The 24876-nt window shown below is 31.6% G+C and overlaps 1 protein-coding gene across 1 annotated transcript; it reads right to left on the bottom strand.

Moving 5' to 3' along the window:
* Window positions 1-4471: 4471 nt before the first annotated feature.
* LOC132738452 (delta-like protein B) lies at window positions 4472-6799 on the bottom strand. The gene is made up of 4 exons (XM_060725956.1): window positions 6756-6799; window positions 5709-5841; window positions 5195-5346; window positions 4472-4619 (listed from the first exon to the last, which is right to left on the bottom strand). The coding sequence occupies exons 2-4, from the start codon at window positions 5733-5735 to the stop codon at window positions 4472-4474; spliced, it is 327 nt and encodes a 108-aa protein (XP_060581939.1). The 5' UTR covers window positions 5736-5841; window positions 6756-6799.
* Window positions 6800-24876: the final 18077 nt, after the last annotated feature.

Below are 24876 nucleotides of genomic sequence, written 5' to 3' on the forward strand. Positions count from 1 at the left end.
GATGTTGCAGCACTTTCAAATCAGTTTTGATGGGAAAAAAACAATGCAAAATAGTGATTTTTGGCAATTTTGAGACGTCCCCTCGTTGCCATGGTAACAAGAAATTTACGATTGAGCATGCTGTTACAGAGGCTATGGTGTAGTCAACATTTGTGCCAAGTTTCATCAGTATTGAAGCATTTTTCATAGTTTCATAGCAGTTTGAACTTGTTACAGGAGGCTTTTCAATGAAAACGGCCATTTTTCGCAATATGCTCATGGGGTAAAAGGTTAGTAGTCCGATTAAAGTAAAATTTAACGTCAAACAAATTGCAACACAAGCTTTTTTTACATTTTTAGTTTGTTATACACATCATATAAAACAGGTAAAAACCCTAAAAAATCTAACCATGGCAAACCAGTAAAAAAAGCAATTCAAATTTTGCATTTGTTTCGAGTTTTTATATGGCTCTGCATGTACACCATACACAGAGTTTTATACTGTAACCGGTGTCGAGGTAAACAAAAGTTATGAGGCCGCGCGATTTAAATATATCAAAATCTACACGTTTACTACTTGGAGTTGGATTTAGAAGCTGTTGTGCAAAGTATGTATAAATTTTTATATTATATTTACTTGTTTTTACAACTTTTAGCCTCGTACATGCCCAAATATCAAATACAATGAATGAATTGTAATGGGTTTTCGCGTGTATATAAATCAGCGATTGTCGTTTAAAACAGTATAGATTTTGCAATTTTCATGAGATATAAATAATCATTAGCCTATATATTAACATTCCTTTTGATAATAAGATGTTTTTGAAGTAGGAAAAATAAAAATAAACAAATTTAAGTTTATCCTGGGTAGCTTCAAAATGTAACTACGGAAGCGTGTTTGGGTAAACAATGCACGAAATCTAGAATAAATTGTTATTAATTTTAGAATCATAACTGCATGATATTTATTAACAGATCATTAGTTTTTGGTATAAAAATGTCATTGTGTATGATAGCTACTATGTTTTCATTTTAATAACATTTGGAAGATAAGAATTGAAAGGTAATACTGAGTGTAATACGGGTATATTATCTTTTTTACATACTAGTGATATATGAGATGTCAGGGGAGTCAAAAACAGATACATAGTTTACAATGATTATGTAATTTCAAAATTGTGATTTCAAAAAAGGGAGAAAACTTATTTTACAGTCACAGTAAGCAGTTCAAATTGTTGTTGAGCTCCATGGTTTAACCAGAGACATAGATAACATGTTATCTGTGTCTCTGGTTTAACTAAATTGTGCTACAAATATTGATGAGGAGCTATATTCGGAGTTAACTGTTGCTTTGCCAGTGATAATAGATCCCCATTTTGAGTGTTAAATTCGTTGTACAATTTTACAAACACATGAGATAGTTTCAATACAAACGTAATGAATCAGAGATGTTTGTGCTAATATAGATATCTGTATGTCCATCTACACCGTCTGTCTTTCTGTTTAAAAACATGTCTATCTGCCTTTCTGTTCGTCTGGCTCTCTGTTTTTTGTCTTTACCAAAAAATGAAATTTGATAGTTGTAAAACTAGATTCTGAGATACTGTTAACATCTGCCTATCTTTAATAGGGTTTGTCTATCTGTTTGTTTTCCTTTCCTTATGCTTTTCGTCCTATATTTTATGAAAACTACAGCATATGGTCTGTGAATCATATTGAAAGTATTGGCCTAAACGAACAGATAATTCAATTATATGAAGACAGTGATTGATAAATAGTTCGGGTGCTTTTTTTGATAAGCCAAAAATGAAAGCCCTGTCATACCTACAACCATGTGACCACAGGGGAAATGCCTCCTTTTATTTAATTCTGTTTCTCTCCTCAATAACAGTTACAGATGTAATTTAAATATCTGGTAAAAAAGTGATCCCTCAGATGCATTAAAAAGCAAATTTACATGAAAATTGCAGAGCCGGTTTGATTGAGTCTGTATATGACGGATAATGAAAAAGTGCAACATCCCTCATGCCCCCAAGCACCGGATTGAGCGGTACTAAATTCTCAACACTTTAAAGTGCTGGATTCAATGATCCCGAAAGACCAGAAAAAATATAACAATACTGAAGTGAAGTACGGGGCAACTTTTTACGGCTGCCACACAGCACTTCACATCTATAAATATCTGGTAAAATAAGTGATCCCTCGGAAGCCTTAAAAACAGCAAATTTACTGAAAATTACAGGCATGGTTTGATTGAGTCTGTAATCTTGAAAGCTGTATTTGACGTTGAACATACATTTTGCTCTATAGTGCACCCAAATTTATACATTTCTCTGAAGAGGACTCCACGTTTTGGGTAAAATTTATTTGATGAATAGTATTATTTTTTTAAGACCAGACAATGTTTTCTTTGTAATCTCTTTTTAATTCCATTTTAGATGACTGGATGTAAAGCCGAAATGATAGAAAAGAGTATTGTTATCATTACGACGAGAAGAGAAAACTGCAAGAGACCATAATATGATTAGAAGTTCAGAAACAAGAAAAAGATGTTGAACGTATATTTATTTAAGACAGTAACTGTTTAAGTTGCAGAAAGAACATAAATTTCGTGGCGATGTTGTCAGTAAAGTTGAAACTTTCGACTTTCATGTTTAAGTAAAACAAGACACTTTAAGCGTGAAGTAAGGTCCTAGGAAGAATCAAAGGCGTAAATGGCCTCCTGACAGCTAAAATACGTTACCACCATTGTTGTAACAGTAACAGTCATTTCAAGACGTTCTTTTTATGAAAAGTGCAAACACACGACTTGTAAATCTAGTGAAAAGACCATCGAAAACAGCAGGAGCAAGCTTTTTAACCACTATACAATACTTTGAAAGTTATTGAAAGGATAACTTTTTTTTAATGTGACTAGGTGCAGTCGAACTAATGAGCATTATGAGAGATATAGAGATGTGGAGATCACTTAAATATCTCTTTATATAATAAGGAAGAAAACATAAATAGGTTAAACAAGATGTGATGGCATTCAATTTCAAAGGTGAAATATTTTTTAAAGCAACCTAAATGATACATGACATAAAATTGGCATTTTGAACATATAAAATTCTAATTTTGAAACATTACTAAAGACATAACAACAGCTCATTTTCAGCATTTATTCTTCACTAACTTAAGTGTTGTGCAATATAGATAGTTGGACCATCCTGGCAATGATAGATGAAGTTATTTCTACTAAATCATGTTAAAAGTGATATTTTGCATAACATTTATGGGTAATATTTGGATGGATGAGACTTTGGTAACTTACAAATATGTTAAATGACACAGAAAAAGAATAAATAACGAGTTACTTTCAGAAACTGAGTATATTACCAGATGCATTGTTTGTTGTAACTAAGTTTGTTTTCTTTATTTTTATAAATTATTCAAAAATAGTTAAAAAATGCTAGAATAATGTCAATGTAATTGATGTAACGTATGTTACATTTTGCTTAAGTGATTATGTTTCTCTATTATTTATATAAGCTTATGTGATATAAATATTACTTGAACCTCTTTTCAATTGTAAATATTAGGTATTTTTAAGATAATGCAATTTGAACGTTTTGCATTATTATTATGAGTGGGTGGGGTAATAATCTTGTGTGTCACAAGTGAATAAATAATAAAAAAAGAGGCCAAACCTGTTATTATTCATTGCAAATTCTATTTTTATGAACACCAATACATGCTGGCTAAAAAATTACCAATCTATAACAGAGAAAGACAAGACAGTCACCACATATTAAACATATTACGATATTATATATTACGATTTTTATGCCTGGACAGGTACCTGTAAACTACCTGCCAAAAGTCAAGTTTCCGAAGGTATATTTTTTTAGGATTTTACTACAAGGTCCATGCATATATATTGATTGCAAAATACTAAAGAAAGCTTGTGTTGCAATTTGTTTGATGTCAAGCTACATATACTCATAACTTTAGTGGCCTATAGGTGTTAACACTGTTTTCTGTAAGTAATACTTTGCTTAAGAGCCAACCCCTCCCCATTTTTAATTTCAGGAAGTAAATCTTATTTTCCCCTTTCTACTTGTATATGGGAAGACGTCTCTCCAGTTTGAATATAACTTATATAGAAAGTTTGTTCTCTTAATTTTTTTCCTTCTCCACTCTAAGCATTGTCATTATTATAAAAAATGAGGAATTGTATTTAAAGTGATCAACCAATACCACAATAAATCTATGGACAAAGTAGATCAATTGCTCCTGTCACGACCATGTTTCCTCATATGACACCTGTTATCTTGTTTGTTCCTGGAAGCGGACTTTAAATGAATTAATCATGTGAATGTAAGTTTCAAGAACTTGTTTCGAAATCGAGCTAAGAATAAATAAATATGTTTTTATTATCACTGTATTCTGATGAAGGAAAGGAAAGAGATATATGACCCAGAAGACGAAAAAATTAATGTAAAATAAATCTTCATTGTTTACCTGCTATACACAATTTCTCTCCGGTCTTATTGTGACATGTATAGTGTCCTCTGTAATCATCTTTTGGTTGACAGAATACCGTACAATCGGGGCCATAATACATTGGGTCACAATATACTTTGAATGTCAGAGATAAACTGTAATAATGCAGATTAATAAAAATATGAATCAATAAAGATTATTATATAGATATATAAGTATTCATCCATCATTTATGAATTTTAGATTTTGACAGCTATATTTCAGTTTCTAAAATAACTAATCGAAGTTAAGTATATTGAAATTCTTTTTGTTTAAATACGTACAGTTATATAATAAAAGGATAATTATGTTGTAGCAGCGTCGAATTAAAATTTGTATATCGCTAGTTTGCAACTGCTCCTAGCAAAATAAAAAGCCTGACATTATATTCCGTATTAACCCTCAGGGACATGTACGTTTATTTTATAATATGCCATACCATGCCATGTCTATTTAGCTTTTCTATGTCTAGATTCTATCTAAGTAGTCTGTCACACCAAGTGTCTGTTTTAGTTTTCTTTGTACCCGAGCGTAAGTATTTGTAGTTATAGGAATAGTTAAATGTGTCATATAATGTGTTGTAGGTGCGTTAACAATTAAATCATTTTTTTCTTTTACACATAAATGACTTTTAAAGGAATATTATTTTAAAAACTTTATACGCGTTATGTCATAACATCTAAGATTTTACCTCGTTCGATTATGTATTGTAACATTTTTTTCTCCAGCGGTCGATCTAGAACTTGACGGTGTCTGCTCTATGAATATCTGGTGGAAACTTACAAAGTCGTTTTCTTTCAGAGGATCAAAGTCTTCTACCAGAACCTTCAGTTTCATTGATCCCTTGTAAATAAAAAAACGTAGCTTCGTTAACTATAAAAATGCAATTTAAATATCAACTTTTTTTCAAAGAGTACTGTACCCTCAAACAGAGTGAATATAGATCTAGTTGCTTGAAATAAAACGCTGGAATTTATTAACAACTTCTCTAATCCGCTTAATATAAGAGTTTTCTCCATCAATTCATTCAACTGCATTCAGTACAAATTAGATCTACTGAATTAATAATTACTAAAATTATTTTTAAATGTTATTTAATTAAATCTATCACCATTTTGAGGTGTGTTTTTATTTATTCGTGTGTATTTTTTTCTATCAGTAGCCTGTATATATTTATGTATCTTTTAAACCTTTAAATATCTTACCGGCCACTTTGAGAATGAGAATACCATGGGGTTTTCAGTCCCACCGATACTACTATCAAACGTGATCGTGTTGTTATTTGCAATATCCCCTGTCTGGACAGAGCCATACTCGCATGATGACGTGCTAGATGATCTGTGACGTCAAATATGACGTAATTATATTTAATAAAATGGCAAAAGAAAGAAAAAGGTTATTAAAGTGACTTTATGCCCATCCAAGTGTATAAATGATTGAACATGTGGAAGTCAAAATAAATTTTCATTTTGCTATAATTCCTTTTAATATGAAAATTCATTTCACATTAACAATAAACAACGCACGGATCCAAATAAATATTTTTTGTAGATATCCATTAGAATTAACCTGAAACCGTTCAATTCATAAAAAGAATGGGGCTCTCTTTTTATATTTTAGGCAGATTTTAATTATATTGTAAACATTTTTTAATTTAAACTGTTGGTCAATCACATTTTAACAGTCAATATTTTGAAATATATGGTCAGTTCAGCTCAACTTCACAATGAAAATATGAACATAATGTCACTTTAAATAAAGTAATAATAATGTACATATGAAAGATTTTGAACAATTCACTGGAAAAATGTAGCAAGTATGAGTTATTTGTTAATATGTGATGCAAAGTTTTGAATTGTAGATCTACATAGATGACTATAATCATAAAAAACAGGATGGTGGAAATTAAAATTTGTAATACATGAATTGTAGTGAAACTTACTTTAGAGGTAAAATGTTATTTAGGTAAATAAAAAGAATAGATTAGCAACAGCATTATTGAGTGACATATCAAAGATTAAAAAACGTGTAGCACTACAAGAACTGGATAAGCACTATAAATAATTTTCTAAAATTTACAAAATAGATCTAAATGTTTTAGATGTATTCTTAAAGAAATAGATCTAAAAGCAATAAAAATTATTCAAATTGGATTTCATAAGAGCCCGAAATTCATAATAATGTGTATTTCTATATTCAGGGGCCAAAACTCAATTTTCAATTTCTGCTAGAGATAAATTAATATTACATACCCATTGCGGTCATCTAAGCACAATATAAAAACATGATCACAAGCGCCATCGCACAGGAAATCAAATAAGAATACATCGCATCAACCACGATTATCACCAACGTTTCCATCCGCGTTTTTAAACGAGTTTAGATAAATCTCCACTGCCCCGCCACATTGTATTGTCTGCAAGCATAAAGAAACAAGAAATTACTTTAACAAAGGTTCTCGTCCGGAGTCAAAATGGTTAACTTAAAAATGTTATTTCTAGGTTTTCATGTAAACTTAAAGGATAGTGAACGTGTAAAATGTTTTGTGGGAAGTCAAGACGTATGCAGACTTGGTCCTACTTTTTTCATCTTTTCCTACGTTTCCTTAATGTTTTGTTGGCCTTTCTACATTTCCCTGCGTTTGTTAAAAAAAGCCCTAGTTTCCCTACTTTTCTGAAAACATAATTCATTGTTTTAAGTAATCTTGTGTTATTTCATCTTTGTGATTTATTGTGTACTTTCATCTTAATAATATTCCTAAGTTGTAGACTGTATATTTGAATGTTATATAAGGAAGTGTAGACTTAGAGGGTGTTTCATGGTGGTGACATGCAGCAAGTTGTTTGAATTCTTCTGGCAAATTTCATATCAGTAAAATGTAAATTGACAACAAAAAGTTTAGTCTTCATAATTTCAATTTTGTTTTAATGAAATAGACATCTGTACATTGCAAATAGCTATGTTTCCCAATTATACTTATATTGCTAAGGGGACACTTATCAAACCAATATAGTATGTACATGGTAAGTGACACAGAACATTGCTCTGATAATTTGCACTGATAATTTGCATAAAAATCTTCAGCTTATAATTTTTTATACAGTGTAGCAGTGTTTTTTTTCAAAATCTTCAATATAAAAAGTTTAGATAAATTATGCACAGATTTAAAGTGAATATCATGGTGACATTCATATTCATAATGATAATAATTAATGGAATTAAAAGTTTACATCATCCTTACATTTATATTATATTAGAGAATTAGGCTAGAATCATTATCTTTCCAAACAGTGTTTTTTATCAAACAAAATAACTGTATTAAATGTTCTTAGCTTATTCTACACAATGTATTGGGTATGTCAAATGATAAATGTACTTTTTTAACACAAAAATGATACATATGGAAAAAAATATATTCATATTTTCAAAAGAATATACACAGTACATTGTTCTGTGCATGATGGGCATGCTTGATATTAGCCAAGTTTCTATTGTAGTTTAATAATACTGACTAAAATGCTTCATGGACGAACAAAATATTCAATGTGAATTGGCTAACACAAAATGATGTAATTGGCCACACATAGAAATGTTGTGTAAAAACAGGACGCAACATCAGAATATTCACGCTAATATAACACGTATAGAAAGGCCATACAATGCTCAAGCAACGGCATACCATGCAGAAGAGGAAAAACATACACAGTTAGCAAAGGCAAGCTGACATACATTGCAGGAACACTTCTCACTTCTCAGAAACAAACAAGCCTAGTACTTCACAAGGTGGTGGAGATGTAGAAAGGACATTGAAATAAATACAGTGTCACACACAGACCTTGTAAGAGGTCCTGGAATCCTTTGGGTGTTTCAGGTTGTCCATGATGTATACACATTTAGGTCTTATTATAGGCTATCTCATATTTTTAAGGTTATGCTTCTTGGTGCCGTAAGTAAAGACTTCAGTATGACAGAAACGGTTTCATCTTGCATCATTTTTACATGCATTTGGGGGGAATTATGAAAATACCACATTTCAAACTTTTTTCTTTGGGCAATTGATAGACTCAATGTTTGGGGAAAGGGGAAAACAGGGTTTTTTATTTAACCTTTAATTTAAAAAAAATTTTTTTTTGGAAAACATGGCTAAGAGTTAGGCTTTATGGGGATTGTTAGCTTCATGGCCTGTCCCGTTCACATTGTTCACAATGCATTTAGAAAACGTCTAATTACTTATGATGAAGAGACAAAAGAGCTGAATATTGATGTATTTTAATGGTTTATGTCACATCCATGCCGGAAAGAAGATTTTGTCTCCACTCTTGAAAAATTTGGCATTGAATCTTGATGTGTTCATACGACATGTGCAAAGCCGTTGGCTAACTTTACTACCATATCTGGTGAGAGTTAAGGAAAGCTGGGGAGCTTTGTATCTGTACTTTCTTAAAGATTTCAAAGTCAATAAGATGGATCACACAAACATATGAAAGTGAATGAGAGATGCAAGATGATTTGTGAGAAGCTGAAATCAAAGGAGACACTTGCACAGATCAATTTTCTGTTCATCGTCACCAATATTTGATGAATTCTTAACACACTTTCAGACACAAAAACCTCTCATTCGCATCCTTTATACCGAATCACTGGCCTTGTTGAAAATTACCCTGTTGAAATTCATGTAGTTTGTTGTAGTGTCGTGTAAATTTGGATACTGATTTGAAAAAGCAGGAAGATACTGTTCCTTTAAATAATATGGACATTTGGGCTCAAGCTAACCAAACATTATCAGAAATGGAACGTTCTAGACAGAAAATGGTGTGAATATACATGCAGAAATTTTACCAGGATGTGAGCAGCTGTCTCATAAAAAAGCTTCCTCGGGAGGATAATGTTGTACAGAATGCCAAATGTTTACCAAAGACCTAACCAAAAAAAGGATATCAAGATTGACAATGGCCTTATCCAACATCACGATTGATGACGTGACAAGAGTTTCTGATAATTGGAAAATATACAGGGAAGAGGACGTTGAAAAATCAGTAATATACAATGATGATGAAAGTTTGGCGAAGATTGGTCAGTACTGGAATAACATTTTAGCTAGGAAGACAACAGCAGGATCAAGGAAATTCCTAACTTTAAAGAAAGTTGTGAAATCAGCACTATGTATATTTTATAGCAACTCATATATTGAATGATGTCTCATAGTAAACAAGAAGGTATTGATTCCTAAGAGAACTCTTATGTCTGATGAGGCCCTGAATTGCATTCGTATTACAAGAGATGCAGTAACCATTGATGGTGAAAATGTAAACAGTGTCCAAAATATTGGTGAAATGCGTCAGTATGCACGTAATTCATTCATAAAAATATAAGCAAAGACTTGAGGAAGAAAAAGTTGAAATGGAACTATTAAGGCAAAAAAAGTGTCAAAAGCAAAGAGAGAATGATGAATGTCTGGAGAAGGTTAAGGAAAATGAGAAGCGAAAGACAAAAAATGCTGAGAGAAGGAAAAGGATGTTAAGTTAATTGAAAAAGAACTGGATGAGGACATCTTGAATGCAAAAGTTAGGCTTAAAGATGCAGATACCAGACTGGCAAAAGGAAAAATTGACAAAAATGTCACTGAGATCAGTCTTGCTCAAAGTATGTTAGAAGTTGCAAAAACAGAACCTAGACGGAGCTAGATCTGCTTTTGAGAACTGCAAAGTCCAAAGAGATGACATCGAAGATTGCTGAAAGCCTAATTAACTTTGTCATGTAACAATGTAGTCTGAATATACATGCATATATGCAAATAGAGATTAGTAAGGGTGCTTTTTTACTCTTAAACCTATAACCTGTAGTGATATTTGTTTAGATTGTAATCTTTGTATGTGTATATAGTCTAGACTGTTTGTATATTGTCTTGATCTCCGCATTGCTCATTTAAAATTGAAGTGGATTGGTCTAAAACTGGCACATATTTACAAAGGTTTTTCAAATATATCTTAGATCAATAGAAATGTGCCCTTAGAATATTCTTTTGAAACATACATGTTAACTCTTCCAATTTAAGCAGAAGACTCACTCTTTCTTCTGTCATTTTTTATATTTTTCTTAAAATAATGATTACTTGAACAGAATTAAGAAATCTCCATATTTTTCATTTCAAAATTTCCTTCAATGTCTATTGTAAATTCTAAAATCTCACTCTTTTGAAGTTAATTAACCCATCTGAACATAGAAGGAAATTCACATGTTTGTTTATAAAATAATTCTTAAAACCAAAGTAGTCCATAACATCATAGAAAAGCGATCCATTTAAAGTGGTGACATACATATCTAGTATATACTAGATATACTACTAATGCTTAGGTATATCATTACTGTTCTTTATTTTCCTTGTCTTAAAGGCTCATCATGTCCCAGAAATACTTCTATTTTTATTTCTTAAAAGATTTTTATTTTAATTGTCCTGTTATAGTTTCCAAAAATGTCGCTTACTTGACCAATTAAAACTGACCCATCTTTTGCTTCTATTTTTTTCGGCAATGGGTACATTTATAGTTATTTTGTATTTTATACTGAAGTCAAAATATCACTTTGTTGACATTGTGCTTCTTATATATTTATTTAATTATTTGTATTATTATATTTTTATACATCTTTGTACAGTACGATTTTTTCCATATTAACTAATATTGCATTTCGCGCATGCGCATTCTGTGTAGGGCAAAAAACGCAATAATGATGACAACAAATTATCATATCTAAAGGCTTTAAAGACTGATTTTAAAATTATTTTTAAAAAACGGGGAAACTGAATTTTTTTCATCCCCTTTAAAAAACTTTTAGTATTTTAAATTTTTAACTTGAAATCTATAACGGGATATACGACATTTGTTTTGATTTATTTAATAATTCAAAAAAAAAAAAAGGGCTTTATACAAAATCCTCTTTAAGACGATTTTTCAATAAAAAAATTTTAAAATTGAAACAGCAGGGTGTTAAATATTAAATTTTATTACCCCTATATTACAAAACATTTCAAAATTTGTATTGTACAGTTCTTTTGAATAAGTGGATTGACAAGGCGGTAAGTGCCAAACAGATTTACAATAGCATTCAACCCAAACGTTTTAGTATCATGACATAGTTAATCACGCAAAATTATAACAAATCATGAAAATTGTAATTTTAGTTACTGTAATAGCTATTCCAATCTCATCAATGTTTAATGTTTATTGATTTTGTGAAGTGACAAATAGTGTAACGTGCATTAACATGTGTTACCAGGAATCGGATGATAACCACTTGAAATCTTAATTTCTCAATATTTTGAAAAAACTGTAAAAATATTTATGATTTAAAAATTTCCTTTTTTTTTGGCATCAATTGGATAAAGGATAAAATCAGGTAAACTGAAAACTTAAAATGCATTATCACGTGTTCTGATTTTTTTTTTCAGAATGTTATTTTACCTGGATTTAATATATATTTTTTCTTTAGTTTTTAAATGAACTGTTTCAACAACAATTACATTGACCTCTATATTTTCTAATAGATATTTTCCACAATTTTTTTTCATTTACAATGTAAATGTCAATGTCAGGTTCGTGGTCGTAAGTTGGGAATTCTTAAACAATCATCTTTCCCGTGCCTTTTTATTACAAACTTGGCTATTACATATAATTTTCTACTCTTTACCTCTAACTTGGAATTGTCTATGAACTTCTACTGTATTTCTGTGTAGGGCGATGCTCTTTTTGATCTTACAGATTAGGCATGCGCGAAAAATACTACTTCTGATCGATATTTCATATCGTAAAAAGGTCTATAACAAATCATTTAACATTCGGAGCTTCTCTCTCCTTGTGATCAGCTTCCAACATTCTCTGAAACCATTATTTAATGTGTCTGAAACATAATGTGCCTTTAAGCTAAAATATTAGAAGGACTCTTCTTGGAAATAAGGAAGTATATATCAATAAAAATATTTTCCGATTGAGAAACAATTACCGGATGTATGACTAGAGAGAAAATTTGAGAATTTGAGTCATTTCATACTGTTATTATATCTATATATTGGCAACTCACTCAATTTATTTATCATAATTTACAGGGAACAATTTTCGCAAAAGTAAAACAGCACATTGTCTTTATAATCGAATGAACTGAAATCTATCAAATAAGTTTTGTAGGTTTTTGTGTCCAACAATGTACGTTATACATGTGTATAAGTGTAAAAGAAGAATGAAGTATTTAAATCTAGATTCGTGAATGTCATTGTTTAAGTAAAACATTAGCTTTATATTCTTAATTGATACATTATTGAAATTGTCCATATGTAGACAGATAGATATACAGACAAGCAAAAACTATTCTTAAATTACAAAATGTCATATTTGAGTTTAAGTGTCATGTGGATTTGAAATAACAATTTATTTAAGTTGTTTAAGAAGACCTTATAGAAGAAGATGTGATAGAGGAAGGCGAGGATATTTTTAAAAAGAGATGTAGAAATTACAGATTCAAAATCTTGACAATGGTATCCACGGAAATGAGAAAGACAGCTTCCGAAATACTTTACACAGCAGAAGAAAAGGTGTCACCCCGGTAAGGAATTAGACCCAGCCAGTTCTAGAAAGTAGTTCTTTGAAATCTTTGGCCTGGCCCAATTTAAGTCATCCCTAGTTTGATTTGTCATTATTAAATTGTATTTATTGCATCTGTTTAGTTTTTTTGTGTGTTACATGATGAATTTAAAAGTTGGGTTTTTTTCGTATTCTCCGGGACCTCATTTGTTTGCGAAAGGATTAAAGATGTACTACCCGCCAGCATTCAGGAGTTTTTAAAGTGGTGAATTTAAACAGTGTAACAACAGAATGAAAATTCCTGAACATAGTAGATAGCTATCATATTATTTTTCGGGCCTCATTTGACTAACATAGAATTGATGTTTAATTTTGAAGACAGTATATAATTCATCAAGAATAGAGGAATCCAGAATTAAGCCTCAAATGTGACTGATTTAAATTAGAACATTCGTTACGAAATTTGACTAGGCCGAGACCAAAAAGCCTGTTTGTGATATATAACTTCTAACAACTGCATCCTCTTATTCTAATATCATCAATTAAAACAAATCAATTAACAATACTCGAAAACAAAACTGCATTCTTTATTTCGATTGCTTAATCTGTCTAATTGTTAAAATACATATAATTGTGTAAGTGTGTTTTAATCATTCATTTATTGTTATTGCTGCTGCTGCTGGTGTTGCTGCTGCTGCTGCTGCTGCTGCTGCTGCTGCTGCTGTTGTTGTTGTTCTTCTTCTTCTACTTTTTCTTCTTCTTATTCTTCTTCTCATTCTTCTTTTCTTTCTTCTCATTCTTCTTCTATTTCTTGTTAATTATTATGAACATGATGGTGTATTACTATAAATACTATGATTATTATAAAAATTTCTATAATAGTTATGAGATTTTAAATAACATTATTTTTATTTTTTCCAATGTTGTTGTTGTTGTTTGAGAAATCAGTGGGCAGTGAAGAGATATAATGTTAAAGGGGTCATGCAGTCTATATAGCTATGGTTAAGAAAAGTCATTGAAATACTTGTAACTGAAGTTTACTTATTCCGTGTAGAGGGAAAATTTCCTGTGTCATCAAATGTATGTAATTAATACTTATACTATCATAAGATCTCACTTGAGCACTTCGTTTAAGTGATTACAAAGAATCACTAGAACAATAAGTTTCATGTAACTTATATTTCTAAGGAGTTTTTAAGGAAACTAATTTTCAGTGAATTTTCAGTGAATCCTGAGACGATTTGTATAATTTGTATAATTTCCTTTTCAGTTAAATAATTTTAAATATATTAGAAAAACGACATTAGAAATGTAAAATTTGATTACAGGTTTTGTTATATGTAACATTCTCATTTGCTTGTGTTTGATTCGAGCTTTTCTCCTTTTTTGATTTTCCCTTAAAAAAGTTTCAGATGTTTTGGGGTTTTTTTTGGTTTTTTGTTGTTGTTGTTGTTTTTTCACTGGCGTTAACTCTACTGTAATGAAGTAATTTCTATATCAACTTTTCTGCACTATCATACTACGTAAATAATAATACTTACAGTTTCCTGGTGAGAGTTGTCTATATCAATGTGTTTTCAATGAAAATTTTAATACTTTTTGGAGATATTTTCAAAACGTTCCAATATTGCTTTCATTTTTGCTGTCATACTTGGTTAATAAAAAAACTTGGTTGATATGAATAGAAAGTGTCTTTACTTCTGAAAATTAGTTTTATTTTTATCGTAATCTTGTATTTCTTTTACGAACAATGTTCACTTTAATAATCATGGCAACGGAATATCAACACACGCCGGAATGTTTATGCAACGTTTAAATATAAACCAATGTTAAATTAAAATGAACAGATTATTTAACAGAATGCATTGGCGGGTGAGCATCATTAAATATGAATAAGACATATATAACTGAAATCCGACGTTATTTTGACGTTAAATGGCTAAACAAACAAGTTTTTAGCAGCAGTAGTCAGTAGCGTAAATTATTTCAAAATATAACGCCCGTTTGATCGAAAAGTTTTGACAACAAATCGGGTATGCTCCTTGACCTACATATGGGATAGTTAAATTAACACGTGGGTATATTAGAGAAAAGGCACACATTATGTGCGCCATAGCGAACTGAAAAAAATTGACAATCTTAGTCGAGTTATATTCTATAAAGAACCAAATTCCAACAAAATTTAAAGTATGACATTATTTTAACTACAGTTTGCATATTAGAAAATTCAAGAAACTCTTGCTAACCCGTGTTATGATCCTTTCGGAAAACGCTGTTCTACTGAGAAATAGTAACATTCAACTAAACTGAGAAATGGTTACATTCAACAACACTGGGAAAGTGTTAAGTGTTGAGAATTGAGTACCGCTCAAGCCGTTGCTAGGGGACGTGAGAGATGTTGCACGTTTTCATTATCCCTTATGTACAGACTCAATAAAACCGAGTCTGCAATTCTCTTGTTATTTTGTTGTGATTAATGCTTCCAAGGGATCACTTTGTTTCCAGATTTTTATTCTTCACAACAGCAGGTGTCAAGTGCCGTGTGGCAGCTTTAAAAAGCTGCCCCGTACTTCACTTCAGTGTTGTTATATTTTTCTGGTCCTTCAGGATCATTGATGCCAGCACTATTAAGTGTTAAGAATTGAGTACCGCTCAAGCCGGTGCTAGGGGCGTGAGGAATGTTGCACGTATTCATTATCCCTCATGTACAGACTCAATCAAACCGAGTCTGCAATTCTCTTGTAATTTTGTTGTGATTAATGCTTCCGAGGGATCATTTTGTTTCCAGATTTTTATACCCAACGGAAAAGAGAAAAAGTAACATTCAACTAAACTGAGGAAATAATAGCATTCAACTAAACTGTAAAATAGTAACTTTCAACTAATTGAAGATGGGTAACATTTAACTAAGCTGTAAATTAGTAACATTCAACTAAACTGAGCAAGTGTTATGTTCAACGAAATAGAGAAATAGTAACATTCAAATAATTGAGGATGGGAAAATTTAACTAAACTGTAGAATAGTAACATTCAACTTAACTGAGAATGAGTAACATTCAACTAAACTGAGAAATAGTAACATTCAACTAACTGAGAATGAGTAACATTCAACTTAACAGAAAAATAGTAACATTCAGCTCAACTGAGATATAGTTACATTTAACTAAACTGAGAAAATTCATCTTTATTGAGTTACAATAAGATTCAACTAAACTGAGAAACAGTATTACTCAAATTTGAGAAATTGAGAAATATGTACATTCAACCAAACTGAGAAATAGTAACATTCAACTTAACTGAAAAATAGTAACATTCAACTAAACTCTAAAATAATAACATTTAATTAAATGGAGACATAGTAATATTCAACGAAACTGAGAAAAAAGGAACATTCAACCAAACTGAGAAACAATAACATTTAACTTAATTGAGAAATTGTAATATTCAACAAACTGAGCAATAGTAGTATTCAATTACACTTTGACATTGTAACAATCAACATAACTGAATAATAGTACAATTCAGCTAAACTGAGAAAGAGTGACACACAGCTAAACTAAAATAATAATATTCGATGAAACTGAGAAATAGTAACTTTGAGTTAAACTCAGAAACAGTAACATTCAACAGAACTGAGATATAGTATAATTCAATTAAAACATTAACTAAACTGAGAAACAGTAACATTCAACTAAACTGAGAATTAGTATCATTTAACTAAAATGAGAAAGAGTAATCTGAGAATCAGTAATATTCAAACAAACTGAGAAATAGTAACGTTTAACTACACAGAGAAACGAAACAGTAACATTCAACTTAACTGAGAATTAGTAACCTTCAACTAAACTGAGACATTGAAACCTTCAACTAAATTGAGAAATAATGGCGTTCAAATAAATTGAGAAACAGTAACATTCAACTTAACTGAGATATACTAACATTTAACTCAACTGTAACATAGTAACAATCAACAAATGTGAGAAATAGCAACATTCAACCAAACTGAGAAATAGTAACATTTAACTAGACTAAGAAATAGTAACATTGAACTAACAAACCATCTTGCCAAATATATTTCGTAATGTTCAAAGCAAATGATACAAAATTACTAGGTATAGTCAAACTTTATTGCGGACAAATTGAAGTACAAGAGCATTTAGAATTCGACCCCTTGACGACATTTACGTGTATCCATGCTTTAGTTGATGAATGCACATCTTTAGATATTCATTACTACCCTTACCCCTGTTTCAAATGATTTATGTGGAGCAATCGAGAATTCAAGACGTGGAAATGTCACCACCTGTCTTTCGTAGTACTCCGGTATATGACTGAATAATTGCTAACCTGGCGTTATTCTGAACTGTTCGCTGGTTTATGACTGGATAAATGTTTCACTGGCGATAAACTGAACTTTACACCAGTGTCGATAAACTGAACAGAGCGCCGATTTCTAATGCCTTAATAACTGTAAAACTGGGGATGGTATATGACTGAATTAATATCGAGGCAAACTATGCCTTAGACATATTTTTTTTTATTTCTTGAGAAAGGGCAAACATATGGCAATAACAGTATTAGAGCATGTTAAATGCTTCCTTTATGAAGAAAGTATGAGAAATTGTTTGCCATAAAAGCAAAATGTAAAACATAGTAGTATTTTGACTTCCATACAATATACTACTTCGCTTTAAATATATTAAATATACTTTTTTTAAAGAGCAACAGAAGAAAAAGATAGTTCAGGTAATTGTTAAATGAAACACCGTAGGGAACGTGTTACAGTATCGCGCTTTCTGGTAACAGTATAGAATTTTTAAGAGGAGGATTATTTGTGGGGAAGACGGTGATTTTATTCCGGTCCATACTACAAAGTAGTTCAATTTTTAAAGGATGTGCTTCTGCTTTGCTTGTAAGGAACTTGATCCGGTATCTAGTCATATATTTCTTCAGACCCTACTTCGCAAATTTTTCTCTATATTCCCTTATAAATATGCAGATTTGACAGTTTGAAAATTTGAATCGAGAGACCAACGCATTTTTTCTCCGATTCCGACATTATTTAAGCATGCCTACAAAAAGTAAACCTACAGAACGTTAGTCCTTTGTGTTTAGAAACGTTTATAAAAGTAAATAAACAGTTGAACCTTTTTTCCTGTTCGTTAAATGCATTTGAAAAAATAAACAATGAAATAGTATAGAGCGAGGTGAGTTTTGCAGGGTTACAGTATAGACCAAGCGACTTTGATCCGATTTTGTTACAGTATATACCCAGATTTCGGTTACAGTTTAGATACATGCCATATTTCAAATATAGTTTGTGAATCCATTATTTTTTTATAAAATAACCAATACTTTTCTATTTAATATATTCTTGAAAGTTGTATTATTGCCATTTTTTCTTCAGCAGAAAAGTTACAGTTTTAAACACACATTATAATGCATATTTGTTATAAAATAGAGAAAAGGAAAGTACAACACGGCAAAATTGAAAATGTTGCAGACTCAATTTGTTTGAGCCTGTTCATAACTGCAAGCTACCGTCCACGCCTCCTAGCACCAGCTTAAGCAGAATTTAAACATGAACTGGTAAACTTAAGAATTATTTTAACATCTGTAGATGTGTTCATATGGCGGCTACCATGGAACCTTCATTGTGACACATTAGTGCCATTTCATGAAAAGCGGCATATTGTCCCAAAGATTAATAATTTGCGTGTGCCCTAAACGAGAACACAATGGATGAAACTAAATAAAATAGAATTTTTGAAAGGGGATCAGAGGTTATGAAGCCTTCATACCACAAATAAGCTGTCAAAAGACACGATTAAAAAGCAGGAAACATACCTTAAGGGTGATTTAACAGTAATCAAGTGAGAAATACTGCAACCTTAAAACTTTTAACCTTAAAATAAATAAATACAGAATCCCTAAAGAAAGCCCAACACGGCAAAATTGAAAATGTTGCAGGCTCGGTTTGATTGAGCCTGTTCATGGACGGTACTGGAAAGTGCAAGTTACCGTCCACGCCCCCTAGCACCGGCTTAAGCAGAATTCAACATTTAAACATGAAATAGTAAAATTTTGAATTTAGAAACATCCGCAGATGTGTTCATACGGCGGTTATCATGGAACCTTCAATGTGACACTTCCGTGCCATTCCATGAAAAGCGGCGTATGGTCCCCAAGTAATAAAAAGCGTGTGCCCTAAACGAGAAAACAATGGGCGGAACTAAATAAAATGGAATTTTGAAAGGGGATCAGAGGTTATGAAGCCTGCGTATCACAGATAAGACGTCAAAAGACAAATTTCAAAAGCAGGCAACATATCCTAAGGGTGATTCAACATTATTCAAGTAGGAATATTGGAACCACCCAACTAAAAAATGCCGAAAAGTTGAAGCTAAAAATACCACAAGCACAACAAAAATGTCGTGCTGAACGATCTTCAAGGATCGAAAATATAACATCATTGATTAAATGTACGGGGAGACTTTTCACAGCCGCCACACGGCACAAATAACACGGATGTGATCATAAAATAGATAAATACAGAATCCCTAAAGAAAGCTCAACACGGCAAAATTGAAAATGTTGCAGGCTCGGTGTGATTGAACCTGTTCATGGACGGAACTGGAAAGCTTATTTTAAGTATTAAAAATGGGTGGTTTCTTCTTTTTCACCGATATGTTAAATAAAAACACGACTATTTAATTCAACAATGACAAAATAATTTCCATTTCAACAAGGAAGCATTTGAAATGACGCCAGGGTCATGATTTGATCTTTCTTTGAAAAATGCTTCACAGCGAATGTTTTTTGGTTAGGGGAAAGAATGATTTATATTGCCTTTTTTAAAATCTATATTTTTGGTTTTCGTATCCTAGATTGCAACCAAAACCATTTGAACAGCTTTGGTAGAAATTCATGTGCATTTCATCAAATCTGGCCACGTAGTTACTGAGCAGATGTCATTGGACACACATGTGTACGACAGACGGACGAATAGTCATCGGGCCAATACGCTTAGATTTAAAAGTTTATAATATCATTAATACATTTTACCTAGTATATATAGAAAATATCGAGGTCTAAACTGTAACCGAAATCTGGGTATAAACTGTAACAAAATCCGATAAAAATCGCTAGGTCTATGCTGTAACCCTGCACAATTCACCTCGCTCTATACTGTTACATTGTTTAATTTTTCAAACGCATTTGACGAACTTCAACTGGTCATTTACTTTTATAAACGTTTCTAAACACAAAGGACTAACGTTTTGTAGGTTTACTTTTTGTAGACATGCTTAAATAATGTCGAAATTGGAGAAAAATGCGTTTGTCGCTCGATTCAAATTTTCAGTCTGTCAAATCAGCACATTTATGAGACAATATAGAGATAAAACTGCGGTGCAGGTCTGAAGAAATATATAACTAGGTACCTGATCCAGTTCCTTATAAGCAAATTACAAAAACATCTTTTAGAAACTGAACAACTTGTAGTATGGACCGGAATAAAATCACCTACCTGTCTTCCCCGCAAATAATCCTCCATCTTGAAAATTCTATACTGTAACCGGAAAGCGCGATACTGTAACACGTTCCCTACGGTGGAATAGCTATTTAGAAACTATAAAAGTACACAATTATTAATAGGGTTTTGAAAATTTAAGATAGAAGAATTTTTGGGGCATAAGGGTTTTTAGGGTTTGTTAACTAACTTCGGGGTTTACTTTGAATCTTGTGACATACTTAAATATATATACTTGTACATTGTTGAACTTTGTTCGATGATAAACAATGCCTTACATATAAATTTGGGTTAACAAGTTCAATAAATATGATCAGTTAACAAAAACATTTTATATATACTGTATATAAACACATTATATGAAAGCGATATAAAATTATCTACAAGTTATTTATATTGCAAGGCCAATATTCTTCAGAACAAAGTCATATGACAGTAAATATTCATATATGTCGTCTGCTATCTGCGGGAAAAAACTTGAACTAAACGTAAACAATTGACATGTTTACATTGTGATCAAGTTTTCAATGTCATGCACATTAAAATCCAATTAGATATAATGGTTTATACTTTTTTTATCGAATTGAATATTATATAGTATACATGTATGATTTAATTTCTCTTTCTTAATTAGTGTTTCTTCCTATGCGTGTATTTTTTAAATATTTATTTCACCTGACCAACACATGATTCATGGTAATATCTACTGCAGGCGTGAAAATCTACTTTCCGACATATTTTTTTCCTGGCCCTTCTTTCGTAAGTTTTTATTTCGTTATTCTCTGAGCCTTTCTAATACTTTCTAAACTACAAAGAACTATGTCAGAGTATCTTCTAAATAATCGTGTTTATAGTTGAATATGAAACAGTTTAACAATTTCATTTCCAAGTAATTTCTCAATCAATGGCCTGTTCATCTGTGTGCACGGTGACGGAATGACTCTGGATTATCTGTGTACACGATGTGGTGTAAGATACTGGATAATCTGACTGTATTGTGGGGTATCGCTGTTGTACTCAATATTATCGTACCCACTGGATGTCTGATCTTCTGGAGTAACCCATTTCCGAATGCTCTCATTTGACCGTGGTTTCTCTAATCTAGATCATTAAAACAACATACTGAATTAACACAATCAAGACAAATGAAATATTAAAATATGTTAAATTACATAAGGAAAATATCATGAAAAATGTACATACTCGATTAACATATACAATACAATGTGTATTTGAGTCTACCTGCCATCCTGAATTAAAAGAAAAGCAAACGAAACTTGTTGTACTGTTTATTCGGAGTTTGTTGTCATTTAAGTATTTTACTGTCGTTTTCTTTGATTATTTTTGTGTTTTATCCTCACACTATGTATAAGGAGAACAAAGTAAGCAAAGTGTTATTATGTCATAACATTCCATAAATTTTGAAGTGTGTGAAGTCCTGGTTTTCCCCTCATTTCTTTGAAAACTTATCACATATCCAGTATTTAGTCTTTGCTTGCATATAATTTGACAGAGACTTGTTCAGACTTTTATATACATTGTATTTAAAAAATGTTTGTACACTATTCTAAGTATATTTATCTTTTTTAAGTTTATTTGAAAATGATTGAACTGCAGTATTTTAAGTTTTATTGTTTAAATTAACAAAATTACTGGGACAAAAATTAAACTCTGTTTGCAGCTTTAAACTGTTAAAAAGAAAACAAATGCTTGTCTGTTTCATATCACTACATGTGAATATGGAGATTGGTGTTGGCTAACAATTAGTGTTGGGTACTAATCAGTGTTATATCCTAGTCAGAACAGTCAGTGTTGGGTACCAGTCAGGTGTGTGTCCTAATGAAATGTGGGTACCAGTCAGTGTTGGGTAATAGTCAGTTCTGGGTACCAGTCAGTGTTGGAATATTGACTGGACACCATGGCATCAAACATGACATTATATAACTTATTACATTTGATGGTGATGTGTTCATTGGACATCTGTGAAGCTTATTTTATCTATACACACAGCTACTGCAACAATTATAATAAAGGCCAATGACATAAAATTAATCAAAAAACACTTCACTGAATGTTATTTATTATTTTTTAATATTTATCTCTATGACTTATGGTTCAATTTGATCAGTTAAATCTTTCTTGTTATTTATTGTTATGTTTTATATTTACGAAAACTATATATTTAATTACTTGGGTTATGTCCCTTTGATAATGTCTCTGAGCTGTAAATGTACACTTAAAACACTTTGTTTATATGTTAACAACTCAATTTTATTAGAATATTTTCATATATTTTAGGAATACTTTTATAAAGACGAGGTTTAGGAAAACTCTGACCTTTTTTCTACTATGTGCTAACAGTTTGTTAAACTTTTGTTAAAATTTGTGCAATAGAATAGATTTAAATAACAATGACAAACTGTTTCATACTTTATGTTGCTATAGTAACTCTTTTTTTGTATATGGTGCTTTGCATAAAAATTTATCTATATGATTGTTTATTTTGATAGTTAAAACTTTGAATTTTTTGTATGTATCCAAATTGATATTGAAGTATAGATGTTTGAAAATAAAGATATAAAACTGAAAAGTTGTGTTCATTAGGATTCTGTTATAAGGTTTCTTCATTAAGTTCTGTCATTGTCTTCCGATTTCTTAGTTAATCAAACAAACCTTTATTGAAACACATTTTTGTGATCTTTTTAACTTATCCAAAAAAGCAATGAGACAGTCCTTTTGTTATTTATTGAAAGCACCGATAAATGCCAAGAGGACTACTAGAAAAAGAAATCTAAGCTTAATAACCAAAGTTCATTTAGAATTCTCTATCAAGGGGTCTCAACTCTTTCAATAACATAAAACGATCGAAATCAATATGGAAATGACTTTTCTGTGATATGTACCAGTAAACTTCATGTAATTATAATTTGAGTGGTGCAGCATTCCAGAATAAACACCCAAAACAAAGACCCTAATTATTTTCCCAGAAGCGTATGGTCAGTTTTGTGCTTCCGTGGTCCCCTAGTGTCGCGTTTTCTTTTGCACAGTGCTACAATTCTTCTGGCAACTTCATTTATTTTTCAATATGTTCACGTTTAAGGTAGATTTAACGGATGGTCCTCTTTCTTTAAATTGAGTTCAGGTTAACGGTGATGGTATAAATAGATTTTACACGTTTCATCATAATGCTTTTATTGACATTGGTAGGTACATACCTTTTGGCGGTCCTGTAATTTTGGGCGCAGTCTTGAGATCAATTGTATACATAAACAAACGTGCATGATTGGAAGCTTCCATCGCCTTCAGCAATTTCTCTTATTCATTTATCAATGTGCCTATAGTTGTAAATGGTTCCTACAAAGTATTTGTAACCCTTCTCGAACTAAACCTGCGTTTTCATATTTACTTGCAGAAAACTTTATTTAAGTTGCCATCAAAAATTCTCTTTTGAATTAGTAGAATTTATTCAAAATCGAATTGCACATGTATTCCATGCCAAGTTATTCGAAATCCACCCAAAATAACATCATATTTGTCCTTCTAATGTTATGGCGGACTCACAAAATGTCTTAGTTATGCCTAGTTCTTTCAAAATCTATCCATGAATGACGAAATGTTGACCGGGCACAACCATCAATGTTCTCTGTGTGGCCTTGTTGCAAACTTGATCTCACGCAGCCCACTTCCTTTTAAAGTGCCACTTATTTATGCCAAGGTGAATCAATAACAAAAATACGGACTGTATAAATCTATCAGTGTTCTTTTGAGCTTCAGACGTATAAAGTGTGACCTTGACCTTTGAGCTACAAACATGGCATTTGCGCGTGTGCCATTTTTTTTTTAAAATGTTTCAAAAGGCATCCGTGGGAAAGTAGCAAATCGGATAGAATCATCTTTTTACAATTATTTTATCAATTTCGATATCCAAATATTGCATTGAGATGCCCTTTGAGCGTTTGGCCTAGCTCTTGCACGTGACTGGACATAATGTGCAATCATTTATGAATGACCCAATTGTTAACGAGGACATCTATTCTATTTTATGAAAATTTTCTTCGTTTACGTGTGACATTGACATTTAAGTTACAAACCTTGATCTTGCATGCAAAACACCGTCTCAAAGTGCAACATATTTTTGCATAATTATTTCGAATTTTATATATGAATAGCACTGTTAGGAACAAAAACACCACATCTATTGGCATTAATATCATGTGACATACCATTACGACCTTGGACCTTTGAGCTGTAGACCTTGATCGTCAATTA

This window comes from Ruditapes philippinarum, unplaced genomic scaffold (assembly GCF_026571515.1).
Source record: "Ruditapes philippinarum isolate M1 unplaced genomic scaffold, ASM2657151v2 ctg6729_1_1_1_1, whole genome shotgun sequence".
Lineage (NCBI taxonomy): Eukaryota > Metazoa > Mollusca > Bivalvia > Venerida > Veneridae > Ruditapes > Ruditapes philippinarum.